This window comes from Ictidomys tridecemlineatus, chromosome 13 (genome assembly GCF_052094955.1).
Source record: "Ictidomys tridecemlineatus isolate mIctTri1 chromosome 13, mIctTri1.hap1, whole genome shotgun sequence".
NCBI classification, from domain to species: domain Eukaryota; kingdom Metazoa; phylum Chordata; class Mammalia; order Rodentia; family Sciuridae; genus Ictidomys; species Ictidomys tridecemlineatus.
In genome coordinates, this window is record NC_135489.1 from 57,310,709 (window position 1) to 57,324,343 (window position 13,635).

Sequence of the window (13,635 nt, forward strand, 5' to 3'; positions counted from 1 at the left end):
TTTTTTAAACCACCTGTGGTTCTGCAGCCTGTCTGTAATTGCAGGTATTTCTTTCAGTACAAATAGGTAAATTTACTTCATTTTTAACAGCTTCATAATATTATCATTCGTGAACACTGTCGTAAAACCAACTTTGTGGGCTGGGATTGTGACTCAGATATACAGTGCTGCCTAGCATGCGTGAGGCTCTGGGTTCGCCTCAGCACTACATTGTGTCCACCTGTAACTAAAAACCAAAACAAAACAAAAAAACAACTTTGTGTGTAGCTTGGAACTGTTTTAGTAGAATTGAAACTGTTGTTACAACAAAGCAAATGCACATTAAAATGTTTGAAATAATGGCAGACTGCCCACCAAAATAATGATCCTATGTCAGTTTATACTACCATCAAGAGTCTGTCACTCAACTTGAAGATACTAACTTAATTATTATTATTATTATTTTTTTTATTGTTGGTCGTTCAAAACATTACATCTTTCTTGATATATCATATTTCACAATTTGATTCAAAAGGGTTATGAACTTCCATTTTTACCCCGTATACAGATTGCTGAATCACATCAGTTACATCAGTTACATTTCCATTGATTTACACATTGCCATTCTAGTGACTGATGAATTCTGCTCTCTATCCTATCCTCTACTATCCCCCCTCCCCTCCCCTCCCCTCCCCTCGTCTCTCTCGACCACCTCTACTGTAAAACATTTATTCCACTTGTATTATTCTTCCCTTACCCCTCACTTCCTCTTGTATGTAATTTTGTATAACCCTGAGGATCACCTTCCCTTACCCTGATATTTCCCTTCTCTCTCCCTTTCCCTCCCACCTCTCATCCCTATTTAATGTTAATCTTCTTCTCCTGCTCTTTGTCCCTACTCTGTCCTTAGTTACTCCCCTTATATCAAAGAAGTCATTTGGCATTTGTTTTTTAAGGATTGGCTAACTTCACTTTGCATAATCTGCTCTAATGCCATCCATTTCCCTCCAAATTCTATGATTTTGTCGTTTCTTAATGCAGAGTAATACTCCATTGTGTATAAATGCCACATTTTTTTAATCCATTCATCTATTGAAGGGCATCTAGGTTGGTTCCACAATCTTGCTATGGTGAATTGTGCTGCTATGAACATCGATGTAGCAGTGTCCCTGTAGTATGCTCTTATTAGGTCTTTAGGGAATAGACCGAGAAGGGGGATAGCTGGGTCAAATGGTGGTTCCATTCCCAGCTTTCCAAGAAATCTCCATACTGCTTTCCAAATTGGCTGCACCAATTTGCAGTCCCACCAACAATGAACAAGTGTACCCTTTTCCCCGCATCCTCTCCAGCACTTGTTGTTGTTGGACTTCATGATGGCTGCCAATCTTACTGGAGTGAGATGGTATCTTAGGGTAGTTTTGATTTGCATTTCTCTGACTGCTAGAGATGGTGAGCATTTTTTCATGTACTTATTGATTGATTGTATGTCCTCCTCTGAGAAGTGTCTGTTCAGGTCCTTGGCCCATTTGTTGATTGGGTTATTTGTTATCTTATTGTCTAATTTTCTGAGTTCTTTATATACTCTGGATATTAAGGCTCTATCTGAAGTGTGTGGAGTAAAGATTTGTTCCCAGGATGTAGGCTCCCTGTTTATCTCTCTTATTGTTTCTTTTGCTGAGAAAAAACTTTTTAGTTTGAGTAAGTCCCATTTGTTGATTCTAGTTGTTAACTCTTGCGCTATGGGTGTCCTATTGAGGAATTTGGAGCCTGACCCCACAGTATGTAGATCATAGCCAACGTTTTCTTCTATCAGACGCAGAGTCTCTGATTTAATATCAAGCTCCTTGATCCATTTTGAGTTAACTTTTGTGCATGGCGAGAGAAAGGGATTCAGTCTCATTTTGATGCAAATGGATTTCCAGTTTTTCCAGCACCATTTGTTGAAGATGCTATCCTTCCTCCATTGCATGCTTTTAGCCCCTTTATCAAATATAAGATAGTTGTAGTTTTGTGGATTGGTTACTGTGTCCTCTATTCTTTAACTTAATTACTTATGATCTAATAATTTAAAAATTTAATTTTGATAACCCTAATCAATAATGGTAATAAATGTTTCTTATAAATTTGCATATATCTTGCATTTATCTTAAAATTGTATGTTAAATTAATATTCTAACTTTAGGTTGGACACCACTGCATGAAGCTTGCAATGTTGGATATTACGATGTTGCTAAGATACTTATAGCAGCTGGAGCAGATGTTAACACACAAGGATTAGATGATGACACTCCACTCCATGATTCTGCTAGTAGTGGGCACAGAGATGTAAGTATGCTAGAAGAAATTAATAATGTACATTTCCATCATAGATTTCAACCCAGGATAATTTAGCTTACTTCTTAGTTGTACGATCTTGTGTCCCTTTTTTTCCTAACTGCTACTTTATAGTCAGATGTAGCATTATCTTTTTTTTTATTTGTTTTACTTAGTAATACATGAAAGTACAGTGATCTTGACATATCATACATTTAAATCAGATGGGATATAATTTCTTTCTCATTTTTCTGAGTATACAGGTTGCCCAATCACATTGGTCATGCAGTCATATATAGCATTATCTTTTAATCTTTGATTTGATAATTGATTGTTAAAACAGTTTGGAAGAAATTTTATTTTAAGACATTGTAGTGTCAGATAACCAAATGTGGTTAAAGCACATTTTACTTATAATAATACTTTTACAAAATTGGACTATGTATCTTTTGGAAAGCATTTTTATCTTAGACAAATGGAATTCAGAGTGAAGAGAAGTATGAATTGAATTCCGACCTTACTAGTTTACAAGCTTATGATCTTGAACAAGTTATGTCTCTCCTCTATTCTTCCATTTCATCTTAAAATTATATAATAAATAATACCTATCTAAGGAAAAGAAGACACTGCATGTAAGCACATCTTAAACTCTTAAAATATTGTAGAAATATCAGGGGGAAAATTAAAACTATACCTGAATTGTTACTTCAAATATACTCAAATATTTTAGAAACTAAAATTTAGATTTAAAATGCTATTTTCCTTATTTATAATTTTATAATATACTTTTCCATGTTACTCATTAAGTTCTATTAAAAGGAAAATGTAACCTTTATTATTTTCTCTAAACTGGACTTGTTTAATATTTGACCATTCTTTCTGCTGCATCAACAATTGGTACATATCTATGTGATACCACTTTTTTCTTCCTCTTTACTTACCTATTGTCATGTTTCCTGTGCTAGTCTGTGAATATCATACATACAGGCATTTTGTGTTTTCTGTTACTGATCCTGGAAATGTTTGTTGCAAAGAAATAATAAATTTGGCATGGGTGCATGGATAGATAGGTGGATAGATAACTGAGGACAGGCAGAAGGGCAAAGGCTTATTAGTCCATAAGGCCGGACAAAATATAGGAGGCATTGCCCTTTCCTCTGACTTTATCAGAAGAGATGTGTTTTCTAGCTAATACCATACTTTACCATTTTTTAAAAAATGCATTATTAATAGTTTCAAAAAATTAATAACTTTCCTTTAAATGTGGTATATAAAGGTTTATTGATTTCCAAGTGTAATTTAAAAGAATTATGCCTTGTGACTAAGACATGTTTGTTTACATGAGTACAGTTTCTAAATATGTACATAGCTGCAAAATATTTCTAGAAGCTGACCTTTTGGCTCATGTACTAAAATGGATTCAAACACTGTTTACAGTCTCTTTCTGAGCAAGATTGGCATGCTATTTTCAAAAGACCTTTGCTTTTCCTCCTACCAACAAGCCTAGGATAGTAGGAGTCCCAATTTGAGAGCTATTTTCTCTTGTTGTTTTTACTTGAGCCTAAGGAAAAGAGAATTGAGATCTACCAACAACTCTCAATTCTGCATACAGATATATTAGGTCTTACGAGCCTCTCCCTAAGGAATTGGATTTCTTTTATTCAGAGATAGCCATGACAACTTCAACTATACATTAAAAATTCCTAATGTGGAAGAAGCAGAAACATAGCTTCTTTACAGCGAGGTCTAAATTATTTAGAATAAGAAAAGATTAACCTTGCTTCCGATTAATGTATTCCTCGACCTGCTGTATAAGTGTATTATACCTCACAATACATAATTTTATACTAGTCTTAGTTCTGGTTGTTTGGTATCTATCATTTTTTTGTCTTATCATTTTTACATTCTTCTAGTTTGTTGCCTGTTAGAAGTAACTTTAATTTGCCTTAAGTCCTTTTTAGAATAAATATCTGTCTATGAGAATGATGTCTGTAAAATATTGGCTATTAAAATTTTTGCATCATGCTTGAATCTGTACTTGACTTATCATCTTAGACATGTGCTCTATATTTATTGATCGTTTCCTGGTGCATAGGACACAATGTCAGGATCCTTTTTTCTGGTTTCCCATCCTAGGGCTTTTTTCTAAGAAAATAAACCTTAAAATGGAAAACATTTCAGCTCATTAAAATGTTCACTACAGTGTTATTTATAATGATTAGAGGTTTTTTAATACTTTATTTAATCTTCTCAAATGTCTTTCCTAAGTGAAATTTTAAAAGACATGGACCCACAATGACAAAGAGCAGAAGAGATGGAAAAGCAAGATTTTAAAAGGTGGAAATTAAATATATATATAGTTGCAGTACAGGGTTTGACAGACTTTTTCTATAAAGGTTAAATCATAAATATTTTAAACTTTGCACCTTTTTTTTACTCTTCCTTTTTACTCTTTCCTCTTTTCTCTTTTAACAAAACTTTAAAAATATAAAGGCCATATTTTGTCTACCTCTGATATAGGAGAGATAAGAACATTGAAACCAAAGCCATTGTGGCACAGAATTGTAGAGAAACTGAAGCTCGGGAATTGATGGCATCATTTGCCTCTGGAATTCTTTGTTTGGACTGCAAATAATATAATTGAATCAAAGTTTTGTTTGTTTTTTCTTTTATAGCCCCTCCCCAATCCTACATAGCCAGGTGATTTCACCTCTTGTAACTTGGTGTAGATGTTTCCAATATGGAGCTAAGGATCAGGAATAATTGTTCTTCAGTAGCAGCAGCTTTGGAAAGCTAGTTGATGTTTTAAAATGATAAATACTTGTAATTTAATAATCATAAACATGAATAAAATATTAGCATTTGGAGTCAAAAGTAAATTGTTATCTCTATACATTCTAACATTTCAAATTTTCTGCAAAAATAGTCAAGAATATTTTTTCATTTAATTCATTGTGAATCTTCATTCTTAAATAATTTGTTTGAAACTCTAGATTTACAGTATCTTTTAAAATTATTATTTTAGTGGTCAATGTAGTTAATACTCATCTGTTCATGTTATTTGTTTAAACAGTCTTTTAAATTATATATTTTCTAAGTATACAAAAACACCATTGTTAATTGTTGGGAATACAGAGAGTAATATATTTAAGAATTGATCCCAAGTGAAGCTTATAGTCTATAATAAGGGGGAAATATATATTAATAAATTTTAATGTGGGTTTGTGTCACATAGAACACATCAATGTCAGTGGAAGTAAAAGATCAAAATAAGAAGAGATGGGAAGGAGTCACAATTGATAATAGTGGGCTAACTCTGGTAAATGAGTAGATTTCACTAAGAATGGCAAGGTTAAAGGTACAAGTTTTAATAAACTTAATTTGAAACTCGTTGATGTGGGGCTTTTGTATTGAAATACACATATACTCAATTGGATATATCCAATGAATATTTGAATATTTGGGTTTAGCATTAAGAGAATGAAAATGAGTGAATTGTATATTGATCACATTCTGTCAGAGTAGGTGAGAACACTAAAGAGATGATATATATTAAAGTTTGAAAAAGTAGATCAGGGATAGGTACTTCATAGGACTGATGCAGGCAAGTAGAAGAGTGAAGAGCTATTTTAAAAAGAGAAGGCTGCAAAGATAAACATTTTTTTCAGGAACTTGATTTTTTTGTTGTTGTTTTCTTTCTTTCTTTCTTTCTTTTTTTTTTTTTGGTAGTACTGAGTATCTAATCCAGGCCTTTTGCATGGCAGGCAGACTCTTTACCACTCAGCTACATGCCCAATTATTTTTTATTTGATTTTGAGACAGAATTTCCTAAGTTTCCCAGGCTGACCTCAAACTTGCATTTCTGTTGCCTCAGACTCCCAAGCATCTAGGATTAGGAATATAGTTTTGAACACAGTTTTTTGTCTTTGTTTCATTTCTTCATTGACATTTTTTTTTAAGGTAGAAGAGACATGAACTGAAAAGATTGTCTTCTAGATAGAAGCCAAACTAAAAGGGTTTCAAAAATAATGAAAGGAAGAATATACAAAGAGAAAAGAAAAGAAATGATGACTAACTAGACAGATCCTGGTTTTATGATTCCTGTAGTTTATATACTTTGATGGGAAGAAGGGGTCCTTTTTGAAAAAAATTTAAAGAATGAATACAAAGTCAGATTAAGGAATTGTAAGGTTCCCATGAAAATGAAAGGCCTTAAAGTCTAAGCTTCATTAGATCTAAGTAAATTGTGTGGGCATATGACAGATGAAATTCCTGGGAGATGAGGAAGAAAGGACCATTAGGGCATTAATACACTTATAATAGTATTAGCTTTAAAAAGAAGGGAACTAGATCCTTTGTGATTTCTACTTGAATTTCCACAATTCAAGTGGCTATGTTATTACTCATTGATTTTTCTGAACCTGAAATAGTACTTATTAATAGATATTCAAATTCTTATTGAGTTTTATGATAAAACAGGAAGAAAAACAATGAAATTAAGCATTAAAAGGCCCCTGTTTAAACTTCAAGGCAGACGTTTTTTTAGTAGATGCCAGTCTTCACATGGAAGCAGGTGTCAGTGAAAATGGAACTGGAAGAGAATAATGATTTAGAATAGGATGCAAGTATTGGATGGAGAGTAGAATTAACACTGGGAAGAACATTGTGTTATCAAGAGAATGATCAAAACGATATCATCTATAAAGAGACTAAATCTTCCTACCACTTAATGTTGCAGATAGTGAAACTGTTGCTTCGTCATGGTGGAAACCCATTTCAAGCTAATAAACATGGGGAGCGCCCAGTGGATGTAGCAGAAACAGAGGAATTGGAGTTATTGCTAAAAAGAGAGGTGCCTTTGTCTGATGATGATGAAAGTTATACAGGTTGGTTTTAGATAATTTATATTCAACTGTTTATCTTTTAGTAGCTCATACTGGATTGATTTTTTAATACATAAAATTTAAATACTGTAGAATGATGCTTGCTAGCTCTTATTAGAATCTTAGCTACCTAAAAATGATGTAGTCAGTAATCTAGGTTTTTGCTACACATACCTTTTATGAATGGCGTCATAGTGCTTTCTACCCTTTTTCTGTATTTTCTTTACAAAATTGCTGAGCTATTCCTTTATTATATTCAAGTATACTGTAGATCCTCTCCCCATGCATAGCTGCTCCCATGACTTCTTTTCAGTCTATTCTGTATTATGCCCCTAAAAAGCAAATCCTGTCTTTTTCTGGCATTAATGAGTCATCTTCACTCTGGACATTGTTGTAGGGTAGGGGCAATTTCCTTATAAATGGTTTTTAAAAAGAAAGAGCCAAAAGAATATAACAATTTTTTTGGTTATGTTGAAAAAGTCTGTGTATATAGATGGAAAAGGTTCAATCATATTTCAGACAAAAATCAATGAAAAAGAATTCTAAGCTGGACACTGAGGTGCACACTGGTAATCCTAGCAGCTCAGGAGGCTGAGACAGGAGAATGGAGAGTTCAAAGCCAGCGTCAGCAAAAGCAAGGTACTAAGCAACTCAGTGAGATCCTGTCTCTGAATAAAATACAAAATAGGAATGTGGTTCAGTGGTCTAATATCCCTGAGTTCAATCCTCAGTTCCAAAAAAGGAAAAAAATAGTTTTTTCAATCTATGGCCATATCCTCAAGAGCTTAAAGAATTCCTGTAAGCAATTAGATGTTACCTAATTGCATCTCAGAAATTTTGAGAGAGCAATAGACAGGCATCTATAGTTGGAAGCAGAGAAGTTCTAGTTTTTATTTTACATGATACAACTTTATTTTTCACCTGATAGGACAACTAAAAGAACCCACCTTCTCAATAATATGTCTTTACTGCCTTGCTGAACATAACTTAGTTGCAAATATACTCCAACTGATTAGGAGATGGTGCCAAATTATGATAAATAGAATAAGGAATTTCAGAAATAAAAGATTCAGCAGTGAGCACTTACCACAAAAGAGATATTTAAATAATAGCTATAGATATCAAATTCACTATAAATGTGAGATCACATAAGAAAAATAAAAACAATTGAGTTTAAGTATCAAGTTAAAACCTTTGGGAAGAGACAACACTAAAGGTTTAGTAAAATTGTATTTCAAATATGAAAGGTTGTATTATGACTTATTCTATGGTAGTTGATTAAATATGTTACAAATGCTTTTGAAAATGCAAGAATTATCGTATTAACATTGGATAAGAATTGGATAAGTCAGAAACTAGTCCATGGTAGCAAGATGATAATTTTGTGGTAATAAAGGACATATCATTCAAAGCTGAGAATTATGTAAATATGTAAAACGTAAACTTAGAAATCTATGGTAAAATTGACAGAAATGTAGTCGTACTTCGAATTTGCAGCATTGTTTCCAGCATATTATGAATATCTCAAAATTGTAGACAATGTGTACATAACTATTAATACGTACAGGATGAGCCAAAATAGTGCTATATTTGGTAAAAGTTCGTAGCTATCATTAAACTTTTTAAGAAAATAAATAACTTTAGGAAATCAGAGAGAAGAAAGAAAGGCAAAATATTAATAATGAGCAGAGTCCAATGGTGAAAAATAAATTTTCTAGGTATTGTTTCTAAGTATAATTTCTTTCTTAAAAAAACTTATTTTCTAATGTTTCTAAGTAGAATAGTGGAATGAAGTTTATTAAATAGTAGCTTATCTGACAAGATCAACTAAATCAATAAACAGTAGATCTAATCATTGGAAAATGAGTGAAAATTTATAAACATAACTGAAGAATGATGGATAGAGACCCCAAAGTGTGAAAGATGCTTTTAGACTTTAGCACAATAATATATGTAGATCTTACCAAAACAATTAAAAGGACATATACACACAAATTCAGAGAACAGGTATACCAAGAGAAGCAGCTACAGGGGGAGACAGACAAAAGGAGAGAGAGGGGACAGGAGAAAGATTAGGCAGGTACAGAAAAAGTCAAGTTGTCTTGCAACTCTTAACTCATTTTAACATATAAAATTATAAAGAACTGCTTTTTGCTTTTTCTAAGCCAGTGAAATGCTAATCCTTAACTATAAGACAGGAAGCCTACCAATAGAAATATTCAAAACAGGCTCCACTATAACATAGTACCTAGCATACAGAAGTACTTAATAAAAACTGTCATATAAAATTGCTAAAGGCTTTTAAAAGATAGTTTTCTGCCATTGGTGAACTTGCGGTGACTCTTATTGAGAGGACTCATACATTCTTATTGACTTTCTAGAAAATCATTTTTTAAATGTATGAAAAATTCAGAAAGATGTAGCTGGAAATGCTGGCAGTATGTGTATAAAGCCATTATTATAGTAGTTCTTATACTAAAAATTTTAAATGAACTAAGTGCCCCAAAATGAGCAGAGAAATAATTTTAAAGCATATGTTACTTGTATAGCTGTTTAAAATAGTTTTTAATTATTTTAATAACATTATAAACTGGCTTCTTTATTGTGTATATTTCAAAATAAAAGGTAAACTACATTTAATTAAAAGAAAGTGCTATGGCCTTCTTAAATAAGTAAACTGCTTAGTGATATGGAGAAAATGGACCTCTAATTAAAATATTTATTAATTTAAATGTACTCATTTGAAATCGCATACATATATTATTTGGAAGTACTGTTTTTGTTACTGCTCTACTGTCTTATGAAGTGACCTTTAAAAAAATTTTTTAGTCGTAGATGAACACAATAACTTTATTCACATCCAGAATCTTATATATGTTGCACTTTCAAAATCTAGATATTATGCTAACATGAGAAAATTATCTCAAGTTATAATTACTCATTTAGCAAACACTCTTTAGTCTTTATAAACCATTTTTTTAAAAACTCAGTATCATGAAAATATTTAAACACATAGCAAAATTCTAATAATGGTACAGTAAATACTTACATCCATCAACTAATTTTATAATTGTTAACTTTTGCTGCTTCCTTTATTACATTGTTATATAATCACCAATTCATCTCATTTTTTATGCATTTCATTATAAGTTGCATACATCCCTAAGTACTTTAGCATACATTTCATTTGAGTTCAATGTTTGATTTATAATTTTTAGTAATATTTGCATTGTGAAATTTGCAACTCTTGACTGTAATATTCTGTGGATTTTCAGAAATGCATTGAATTGCAGTCTAACCCCTTCAAGGTAACAAGATGCCTTCACACTCCAGAAAATTCCCTCATCCTCCTTTCCGAGTCAGTTCCCTCTCCTACAGTTGATCATTTTATACCCATCATGATAAAAATGGTTAGCAAAGAATCACTCATGACTTGAAAAATATAGGAGGAATTGTGAGCATATTAGCCTTTTCTCAACAAAAGAGAGGGAAGAAGAAAACAAACCAATCAGGGTGTAGTAGAGAAATATAGCAGCACCTAGATTGTGTGATCAAAATTAACATCATCCCAGAAGGGAAAGATGTTCATAATGTACTTCCAGATATAATATCCTGAGAGGGTATATAATACCACTTTTTAGTTCACAGCTGCTTATATATAATCATGATGAATGCTTGTTTTTTTAAAACAGAGACAGGCAGTGATAATGAGAAAGATTAGAAATGACAGTGATAATGAGAAAGATTATTCTCATTATTCAGTAAAGACAATAAAATGTTTCATACTATGAGGTGATAATAAAGGGCAATACTTGCTATAAACTAGATCCTATACTAGATGGGGAAAATGATTATGAAGAATATTATCAGATAGTTTAACAAGGAATATGGACAGGAGATTAGTCTTATAAGATGGACAGTTGTATTGTGGTGACATACAAGGACATTTTTATGTCTTAGCAAATACTTATTTCTTTAGTACACATGAGTATAGTGCTGTGATGCATGCAATTACTATCATAAGCTTCAGAAAAATATATTTACATGTGCATGTGTAGATAACAAAAGAAATAAATCATAAAGCAAGAGAGTAAAAGCTTAATAATATAGAAGTCCAGATAGATAATGGATATATTATGTTTAATATTTTTAATTTTTCTTTTTGTAAGTTTGTAATTGTTTCCAAATAAAATTTAAAATATATACATACACAACAGTTTCCTTGCTCTGTCAATTATAAAGACTTAAGAACATTAAGACAGTAGCAATAATCATTTTTAATTCTCAGATTATGATTTTAAAAACATTTTCTACTAAAAGAAAATGAAGACTTATTTAGAAAAGGATGATTCCAAACCAAGAGTAGGAAATATGTAAGGTGAGAGTAAAGCATCTTTTCATTCCAGATTTCAAGGAAGGAATCAAAGATTAATATGAAGTCTTGTCAGAAGGCCTTAAGAGATAACTTGGGGCCCTCTGGTTGTAGCTGAGTGGTAAAATGTTTGCCTGGCATGCATGAGGTCCTGGGTTTGATTCCCAACAATACAAAACAAAAATAGGAGACAACTCCGAGTACTTTCCCACTGGTCAAAGATGGAATTTAAGCTCTGAAAAGGGTATTAATTACAAAGGTTTGGAACCCATCAAATATGGTTAAGTCCATGAGCTTATTATGATAACTTAAAAACAATCTGTCATCAGAAGACAATAAAGTATTTATTTAAACTCTAAAATGAAGAAATAAAGAGAAAAATAATTTTTCTTTCCTCTGTGAACTTCTGTCACTGGATAACTTCATTGAGGGTAAGGAAAAGTATTTTTATAAAATTAATTCAGTTAAAATAAGTGGAATAAAATTAAAATATGAACATCTTACAACCCCCAGTTTAATATATCTAAGCTTTAATTATCAGCAGTTGCTAACATTAAATAAAAAGTGAGAAAGCAAATAAGAAAACATGTGCCATGGATGAAAGAACATGTTAAACTCCCTCTGTGGCCTTGTCAAAGGATGCAATCCTCAGTGTTTTCAGCTCTCAGAATCCAATTGCCAGTTTATAGGGAATGTGAAGGTGAGAGAGCATATTGAATTGCAAATCAGCAAAATTTAGATTGTAGGAAACCCAAATGTGCGGTTCAATCAACAGATAAATTGTATTTAAAACAAAAACAAAAAAGAACATGTAGGAATAAAAATGACTTGAAAGGCACTTTATACTTATCCAATAATGAGTACAACTAAAAAATTAATAGATTATTTATTCTTCTGTAGAAGATTTTTCTAAAACCATTAGATGACCAGGCATAGTGGCACTTGCCTGTAATCCCATTGACTCAGGAGGCTGAGGCAGGAGGATCAGGAGTTCAAACATAACCTCAGCAATTTAGCAAGGCCTTAAGCAACTCAGTGAGACCCTGTCTCTAATAAAATATAAAAAAGGTTTGGGAATGTGGTTCAGTGGTTAAGCACACCTGTGTTGAATCTCTGGTATCAAAAAAAGAGAAAGTCGTTAGGGCTGGGGCTGTAGCTCAGTGTCAGAGTGCTTCCCTTGCACATGGGAGGCACTGGGTTCAATCCTTAGCGCCACATAAAAATATACAAATAAAATAAAGGCATGCTGTCCATCTACAGCTACAAAACATTTTACAAAAAAAGTCATTAAATGGCACATATATGTTTTGCGGTATTGATAAACTCATTTTTTTTTAATACTGAGAAATTCTTGAGGTGATATGTTAAAGGAAAAACCTCATAATGCATTTAAAAAGGGTTGGGAATGTGGTTCAGTGGTTAAGCACACCTGTGTTGAATCCTTGGTATCAAAAAAAGAGAAAGTCATTTGAGAAAGGACCAGCAATAGTGATAATTATTTGGTTTCACTTAGGAAATGATCCACAAAGGTATTGTCTATCCAAAAGTGAGACAAATTGTTGAAAGGAGTTGGGATGTGGGATGAATAAAGGGAAAAGTATAATCTTGGTAAAGAGTTGATATCAATCATTACTTGAAAGTAATGTTAATGAATAGAGCTAAAACTAGGCAAAATTATGAAGGTTGCCACTTTGCTCTTGGTCTCTATTTTTTACCTCATTACCCTTTAGTAAAAAAACTTGGACTCTATTAAGTGTAGGGTACATAAATATTTCTCAGTAAATATTGGGATAAGACACTGGCTCTTGGAGATTATGCCGGGGCTCTCATCCCCTACAAATCTAAGGAACACCTGAACCTGTTTGGAGGCTGAGTCTATCATTAGGATTGGGAGAGGACCTGGAATTAGAGAACAGAGAGACTTCCTGGTGCTTCAGCTGCTGGCTGGGAACCAAAGGGATAGGTAGAGGTCACTTTGTCTTTCACCACTTGCCAGATACTTTCCACTTAAACTACTTCAACATTAAGTTGCAGATAACCAACAACAGAAAATAACAACCCTCGAAGAAATAAAAGATACTAATCAAT

General features: G+C 32.6%; 1 protein-coding gene across 6 annotated transcripts in view; it reads left to right on the forward strand.

Annotated features, from left to right (window-relative positions):
* The window catches only part of Ankrd12 (ankyrin repeat domain 12), a 121,956-nt gene that overhangs the window by 68,722 nt on the left and 39,599 nt on the right, over positions 1 to 13,635 (forward strand). For 5 of the 6 annotated variants that reach the window (XM_013363631.4, XM_021734393.3, XM_021734395.3 and 2 more), the window contains 2 exons: positions 2,162 to 2,304; positions 7,031 to 7,178. In XM_013363631.4, the coding sequence (XP_013219085.2) occupies positions 2,162 to 2,304; positions 7,031 to 7,178 (291 nt within the window). Of the gene's footprint in view, positions 1 to 2,161; positions 2,305 to 7,030; positions 7,179 to 13,635 lie in introns of those variants that run through there. The other variant, XM_078030399.1, reaches the window with a different exon arrangement.